Source organism: Prionailurus viverrinus, chromosome B4 (assembly GCF_022837055.1).
Source record: "Prionailurus viverrinus isolate Anna chromosome B4, UM_Priviv_1.0, whole genome shotgun sequence".
Lineage (NCBI taxonomy): Eukaryota > Metazoa > Chordata > Mammalia > Carnivora > Felidae > Prionailurus > Prionailurus viverrinus.
This window is the reverse complement of record NC_062567.1, coordinates 21,817,535-21,826,186: the sequence shown is the minus strand read 5'-3', so window position 1 is coordinate 21,826,186 and position 8,652 is coordinate 21,817,535. Positions and strand designations below refer to the sequence as shown.

Here is an 8,652-nt window from a genome sequence, read left to right as displayed (position 1 = left end):
TACCTATGCTACTCAGGACTCTGGCTGCAAGTGTCAGAAACCTAACTTAAACTACCTTAAGGAAAAAGGAAATTTATAAATCCATGTAAACAAACTGTATAAATGTGGGGGTAAGGTAGTGTTTTCAGAGTTAACTTGAATTCACTGTTTCTGACTTGGGTCTAAGTTCTTAGGGCTACATGTTGGCTTTATTATGTCAGCCTCCTCCACATCTCAGGAGAGATGGCCCAGAATCTCTAGAGGACTCATCTTACAGGCTATAATTCGAAGAGAAAGAGAATGCAAACACAATGACAAACCACCACACATCCATCAAATGCTGGCAAAGATGTGAAACAAGAACTCTCATTCATTACTGGTGGGAATACAAAATGGTGCAGCCACTCTGGAAGACATTTTGGCAGTTTCTAATAAAACAAAATATACCTTTACCATGTGATTCAGTAATCATGCTCCTTGGTAGTTACCCAAATGAGTTATGACCACATAAAACCTGCACACAGATGTTCGTATCAGTTGTATTCATAACTACTAAAATTCAGAAGCAACCAAGGTGTCAGTTAATAGGTGGTGAGATAAACAAACTATTGTACATCCATACAATCAAATATGATCCACTGCTAAAAAGAAGCTATTTAAATCAGAAGTCAGCAAACTACAACCTATGGGCCAAATCTGGCCCCCTACCTGTTTTATAAGGCTCTATAGAAACGTAAAATTTATAAAACTATAAAAATAAAAATTATAAAAAGAAATTAGGTATGAAGCTACAAAATTACCTGAAGGAACCTCAAATGCATCTTGCTAAGTGAAAGAAACCAATCTGAAAAAACTACATACTGCATGACCCCAACTATGTAATAATCTGCAAAAAGCAAAATGCTCTCCTGGTTTCCTGAAATAAATCCAGAGAATAACACCGCTTGCCCTACTTATGGTCATATGCCCATCCCTGAGACTGTCACCGTGGTCAGCAGAATGGTATATACACTGGCCAGGTTAGAGCCACAGGCCCACTACCGTGGCTTGGGGAGGGGCAGGGCTTACACGGCTGGGTGTTCCATTCAGCAGCCTCCCCAGAATCACTTGAGGAAAGTGGAAGAGGAGGAGCTCTCCAAAGGGGGCAGGGACAGAGGAGAGCAGTGCTGTTATGAGGAGGAAAGGATGGTAGGTAGAATAAGAAAACAATGGCTACTGCCTGTATTACGGATGTATTTAAAAGTTCTCTTTTAATTGCTTTTTTAAAAGGAAAAGAGCATTTATCACTTTCTAGTTTATAAGATGTGGTACCATTTCAAAAGAGGATTAATAAGGGGTGGCTCAGTTGGAGGAGCATGTGACTCTTGATCGTGGGGTCATGAGGTCAAGCCCCACATTGGGTGTAGAGATTAAATAAGTAAAACTTTTACAAAAAGGATTAATGGAGAGAAGATCAGTGAGAAGACAAGGGTTGAGAAGCAGAAAAGAAAAACAAATAGAGAAGAAAGAGAACTTAAGAAGGAGGCATTTAAGCGCCAAAGACATGGTCTTTCCTACTATCTGTGGGCAAAATTGAATTTGTAAAATTATATCTATATCAACTGGAATAATTTTATTCTTTAGATAATGTATGTATTTTTCGGGGGTGCAAAAAGGTGGTTTTATTAAAGCACAGAGACAGGACCCATGTGCAGAAAAAGCTGCCTATTTAGTATTTTTATAGACAAAGATGTAACTCTGGGAAACCAGCTATAGCCAATAATACGGAGAGGGAGTGTCCTGTGTGAGAGTTCCAAGAAAGTTAGTGTTTCCTGATCAGATAAGATCATTGTCTGCCTGTAAAATAGACATTTAGACCTAGATGTGCACAGGCCTTCTGGCAAGCATAACGACCAAAGCCACATATCAAAGGGGGTGGAACAGAAAGAAGGAACCTGTGTCCCTAACTGCATTCTGGAAGCAACTCACCAGCCCTAGACTCCCTACCTCTGGACTTCTTGAAAATGAAAAAAAGACCCCAAAACTTATTTGGTCAAGTCACTGCAGTGAACTTTCTATGACATGAAGAACACTGATCTCTTAAATGATACAAATAGCTAACATCACTTTTATCACTATCTGTACAAGTCACAATGCAAAATCTTTTCATCATATTCCACCAAAGACCAACTGTGTGTATTTAAGATGGCTGATTAAGGGTGCACTGGGTGGCTGCGGGCAGCCGTTTGTTTTTAAGAATTTTTTAAGGTTTATTTATTTTGAAAGAGAGAGAGAGCAGGGGAGGGGCATAGAGAGGAGAGAAAGAATCCCAAGCAGGCTCTACACTGCCTGCACAGAGCCTGACCTGTAGCTCAGGGAAGCTATCTATTTGGTGTTAAGAATGGAAACTAAGATTCTGACTGGATCAGTCACATTCTCAACCAAATGGCTAAAGGAGTTATACTTTATCCCAGTTTCTTGCTTTTATATATCTTGGCATGGCTTTATTCTGAAAAAGGCATGATTACTTTCTATGAATTCCACTATTTATGCTTGTTTAATCCTTAAAATATAATCAAGGCACTTCTATTAACAATAAGTAATAAAAACCATATCATTTCTCATTAACCTTTTATTTTTAACTTAGTTTTACAATAAAGAAACAGAAAAGAAGTAGATCATTAAAAAAATACCAGCTGTCCATTTAAAATTTTAAATGAGTTTCTTGTTAAACAAAGCAGTAACACTATATCCTATAATTACATCTTTACTTGTATATACAAGAACTGTGTGCAAAGTGCTTTTCAAACTATAAAATAAGACTTTGGAATAGGATACAAATGATTATCCCTAGGAGTTAGTTACTTCCCATTGCCTGTAATAAATCACAATTGCTTCATTCTTAATTTGCATTTAATTTATTTATTTACTAAGAGAAAAGCCACCATTTTCTGATACCAAATTGATATCTAATTTTTGAAAATAATCCCTGATCCACAGGTCTGAACCTTATTTTTACATATAATTCAGTTACTTGCTTCATTTTCCCCCTAAATAAATAGAGGACAGTTTTTAAAAAGCAAATATTAGATAGACACATTTTAATCAAGATGTGATTAAAAAATAAAAAACACCAAGTTACATGAAAGAAAAAAATAAGGAAAAAAGATTCTTGAGGAAAGCAAATTGTATTCTCACACTTTTTTTCTTCAGGCAAACACAGAACCATCCTCTATGCGAGGGATGGGTTTCTTTCTTATTGAAAACACTCTGAACACATGATGCTTAACCCAACATCACACATACCAAGAATGCTTAAAAATTATTTGCTACTACGCCTTCGAATGAAAGAAATCTTTAAAGTACAAGGGACATCTAAATGAGTGAAGCTCTGGAAGACATACAAGAAGAATAATTCCAAACAAAGCCTTCAAGGATCTAAATTGCAGTCTTTTTTTTTTAGTTCTAAATGGGAGCTGGGGGAAGGACATTTAAGTTTACATTAGTTGGATGTGCCTTATTCATATGGAAGCATATGGCCCGCTAGCTTGCAAATCCTTCCATGACCCCTGTGAAATAGGTGTATCTCAAAGATTATACCCCAAAGGAAAAACGGAGGCACTAGGAGGTTAAGAGTCCAGTCTGTGTAGTTTACCAGTTACAGAAAAGTGATTTTCATGTGTTTCCTTTTTTGACCTTTGTAAAAACAGTATAAATAAGTTTTCATCTTATATTTCAAAGCACCCTATGAAGCAGAAACAAGATATCCTCAGTTAAAGAAAAATGATTACAAAGAAATAAATGTATACGGTTGAATAAAATCTTATCAATGATCTACAGGCTCAGAGTATACTTTCAGACCTACTTGAAGCCCATTCATCATTCCCATCAGCAGGTTATGTCTATTCTGTGTTCATCTGTAAAAAGTAAGCCTGGTACACAGGGCTCTACTTTGTAGTAATGAGGCTTGAATACTCAAGTCAGCGCTGTGAATGCCCAAGAGAAATTACGGGCAGCTCACAAAGTGGACGTAGAGAAGATTCTTCCAGCAGTTTTCTGCTCCTTGGCATGGCAATTCAGTGACTAGGATAGAAAGTTGATTTAACGCATTTGAAGTTCACTCCTGGTTTGCATTCTTTCTCATATTTAATTTAGAAAATTAAAAATATCCAGTTATAAATCTGATCTCATTATCACAACTGTACCTTGGAAAAGCAGCTTATAGTTCTCTATGGGAGATAATCAGGTAAACGTGTTACCAAACAATCATTAATAATTTAATGTCCTTCAAGTTTAAGGGTAGGGTAAGTCTATGTATGCTACTTGTAGCCTAGTTGAGATTAGTTATTCAAGTATCAGCAATATTAGTCCTTAAAATGTTATATTTGTGTAGTGCAAAATATATATATGTATATATGTACACAAACCAAACTACTGGACGACAAAAAGAAGTGTAATCATCACAAACAGTTAAGATACTCTTGTGGGCTCCACATTCCATTTCATTCTGAGGTCATCCAGGCCCAGTAATCTTCTGGAGTAAAATACCATTTTCTTCAGTTCAGTTTTCTTTAAAGAGAAAGTAAAAAACAATTTCCTATGAATATAAATGCAACCTGAATATGAAACACACCCATACCAAAGAATTATCTGAATGAAAACACAACAATAATATTCACATTCAACATCAAACCATAAAATTACCAAAAGTCCTTAAGAAATGAATTCACATCCTTTTCTAGTTGGCTTAATGCAATTTCGAAATTTGGGAATTATTTTATAGCAGGAAAGTTGTGAAACAAAAACGCTTAACAAAACTACCAAAGGTTGATAGATATACAACCTAGATTACTTGTTTAATGAACAGATAGTCCGTATCTGTTACTTTCCAGGCACTGTGCCAGGCACTGGGGATTCAAACATAAATGAGGCAGGCTCTCAGCTGTCAAAAGAGCTATCAGGTTAGTTGCTTGTGGCAGGGGAGACATGTAAACTAACAACTCAGATAGGTAACGTGATGGTTTTAGTGATAAAACTGACTGAAGGAGTGATTAGAGAAGATGGGCTTGTTAGCACAAGATACAATAATCACATATGATCTCAGGTCTGGGAAAAGTCCCACAGCTATAAAATCTCTACATCCTCCCCAGCACTCAAGATGCCAAAATGCCTGAAACCCTCTTATTACAGATTCATTCCTCACCTCCGCAGAAATGCTCTTATGCAACCCCCTTGGCAGGAGTGATATTTTAAGTAATCAGATCATCCCTTATCCTCTGTAGAAATCCTCTTTATGTACACCTCCCTGGCAGGAATGACATTTTAAATAACCAGATCAATTTTCACATAACATAAAGAGATCTCTTGAGGCATGATGGAAAACAAACAAACAAACAAACAAAAAGGCCCCTGGGACCAGAACAGAATTGTAGGTGGTTCTAAAGATTAACTGTCTGAGTGAGGTTTTAGCAGAAATGTTAGCTGGAAGGTGCCTGAACAGTGAGCAACACTTACTAAGAACCCACATGATGAAGATTTCTACACAAGATCCTCTCCAGGTTTATAAAAAAAACCACACAGCTCTCTGAACCCCAATCTCCTACTGTAATAAGGAAACAGAAACAGACATAAATGCCCAGCACTATCTTCAGAACTATCTGGAATGTGTTTCAGGCTCTTTGTGAGATCTGTCCTTTTTTCTTTTTAAATTAACTTGCAAAATGCAGGGCAAGGTGTGATAAGAGAAAAGTTACAGAAAACAATAGATAAGGGATAAGGAAAACGCTCTGCCCTTTACCTTGCCCTCTGAACTGCTGAGATTCTTTCCCCTTCTCAGAAGCCTGGGCCTGACTTTTCCAGGCAGTTCCATCTGTCCCAGGTTCCATTTGAAGAGTGTTCCTACAGAGAGCTTTCCCACACCTGTCCATTTTACCACCTCTGTACTGAAAGTTCAGTGCCCACAAGAAAACTACGTTTGTGTATTTATGAATTTGGGCAGAATGATAAAGAAAAGTGGTTACAAAGGTCCTTTCCTTCAAAGTAATAGCTTAAGAGTAGTCTTTTGGTCTGAACAGGTCGCTGTCAGTATTTTACTAATGGGTAATTTTACTAGAATGGTCGGGTGAGGTGAGTGGGAAAAGGCAGACCCACAGGAGCCTGCTCAGGGCCTAATTTTGAACAAGAAGTCTCCAACTGTTTCTGTTCATATCACATTCAGAAAAAAATATGATTTTTTTTGTTTTTTTTCTGATCCACTGCAGAGTGATAATGTGAGAAATTTACTTTTGAATTTTTATTCTTCTACAATGGGGAAAAAAAATCAAGCAGTGGACCCACTTTTAATGTTTAAAAACAAAACATCTTTTTAAAAAGCTTACCACAGAGGTGCCTGAGTGGCTCAGCTGGTTAAAAGTCGGACTTGGTTTCGGCTCAGGTCATGATCTCATGGTTCGTGAGATCGAGCACCCCCCCTCACATCGGGCTTCAAACTGACACTGAGGAGCCTGTTTGGGATTCTCTCTCCTTCTCTCTGCCCCTACCATGATACTTCTCTCTCTCTCTCTCTCAAAATAAATAAACTTAAAAAAAAAAGTTTACCACACATAGCTACTTATTTGATATATACATGGAACTATGTGTTTGTTTGTTACCAGATGCATAGTTATTAAATAAAAAGAAAAAATTAAAATTAAATAAACTTTAAAAAATGAAAGCTTTCTGCATCATACGGTACTTCAGTATGCCATCCTACAAATTGTGACCATTCAGCCATGCATTCGGTACGCCTCCAATTTACTGTAAGGGACATTTACTGTAAGCCTCCTACATGCCAGACATTGTATTAGGGGATAAGACACAGGATGGTCCCTATTATGAATGGGGCATTCCACGCTTTTTCCACCCTAACTGGATTTCTGGATCTTTCTCCTCATCTCTAACACAGAACTTGTCTGCTCCAAACCAGACACACCGCTCTCTAGTTTTCATTCCTGTAACTATCAGATTAAAAATTGCTACATACTTCCAGATTAAAAGATGTCTAAATCCCCTCAAAGCTGAAACTTCTTTCCATATCAAATATGGCTCTATCTCCAACCTGCTAATCTGTTCTGTATATAAGCAAACAATACCTAAAAACACTATCTGATCAAAATGCAGTTGCACAGTGCTAAATAGCTGGTAATTGGGAAGGACTAAACACTTAACATACTGAAAACTTGATACAAATTCAACAAAGTGGAACATTAAAAATCAGTAAAAGTTTCTCCATTTGGAGACCTCTACAAATAACTGATAGGGATACTTAAGGGAAATGGTGTAGACATCTACTAGTAAGGAGTAATCTTAAAAAAATATTCTAGGGCCGCCTGGGTGGCTCAGTCGGTTAAGGGTCCACCTTCAGCTCAGGTCATGATCTCGTGGTTCATGGGTTTGAACCCTGCATCGGCTCTGTGCTGACAGCTTAGAGCTGGGAGCCTGTAGCGTGTTTCAGATTCTGTGTGTCTCTCTCTCTGCCCCTCCCCCACTAGTGTTCTGCCTCTGTCTCTTAAAAATAAACGTTAAAAAATTTTTTTTTTAATTCTAGAAAAATTGCAATTTTTGGTGACTGCTGAAGCAAAGTAGTTGTTTTCTCTTTCAGTCTTTAATAAGTGACAAGCTGTTTCAAACTTAAGCATAAAATAAATTATTAACCAAAGTAAGCTTTAGGGTTTTTGTGCTGTGCCAAATTTCTCTACTCTCCAATCCTCAACTTTTTATAAAGGAAACATGAAAAGGAACTTTGAAATGCATTGCAAAATATGTCAAAACCTATCTTTAGTGCCACTGTGCCCTGCTGCTTGAATCTACTTGCATTCTTACTACATAGTGAAAAAAAGCTTTGGTTCTTTTTTCCTCCAATTGTCAGGGAAATTAAAATTTGAAGCACTGTGTAGCACTAAACCCAACCATCATAGGAGAAATGTAAAATGTGTGAAAATTAGAAAGGATTTAAACTGGGGCACCCGGGTGGCTCAGGTGGTTAAGTGTCCAACTTCGGCTCAGGTCATGATCTCGCGGTGAGTTCAAGCCCCATGTGGGGCTCTGTGCTGACAGCTCAGAGCCTGGAGCCTGCTTCGGATTCTGTTTCTCCCTCCCTCTCTCTGCCCCTCCCCCCGTCATGCTCTGTCTCTCTGTCTCTTACAATGAACAAACATTAAAAAAAATTGAAAAAAAAAGAAAAAGAAAAAAAGAATTTAAACTCAGGTTTGTTGAACCCTTAACAAATCTTACACACACCTGAAATGACATCTGTAACAAATGCCTTAGGAAAGAGGTAAATAATACTGTGAAAGCAATCTGTGCTTCTGAAATCCTACTGAAATTTTTTTCAAGTGAGTGGGTGTATTGGAAGAACATTAAATGTGGCACAGAACTTATTTAGTTCTTTTATGAACATAAATAAAATTGTCTTAACATAAGCTGGAATCAGGAAGACTGATCCATCCAAATCCCCATGCATTTTAGTTTCTCTGCCATCAACTATGATCACTGGAGCACTGTTTACAGTAACTAGTATGCTGCTTATCCCTTTTAGAGAAGCGAAACGCAAATGTCTGGTTTATGCTTTTGTTAGTGTAGTTAATTAGGAACTTGGGTTGTTTGCTAGAAGAACATACCCTTAATTATTTAAACTTGTAGATTTTTTTTTTTATT

The 8,652-nt window shown here is 37.4% G+C and overlaps 1 protein-coding gene across 1 annotated transcript in view; it reads right to left on the bottom strand.

Moving 5' to 3' along the window:
* Window positions 1-2,575: 2,575 nt before the first annotated feature.
* Window positions 2,576-8,652, bottom strand: part of ACBD5 (acyl-CoA binding domain containing 5) — a 47,712-nt gene continuing 41,635 nt past the window's right edge. Inside the window, exon 14 of the mRNA XM_047867671.1 lies at window positions 2,576-4,527. Coding sequence (XP_047723627.1) covers window positions 4,515-4,527 — 13 coding nt within the window. The 3' untranslated portion in view covers window positions 2,576-4,514. The remainder of the gene's footprint in view (window positions 4,528-8,652) is intronic.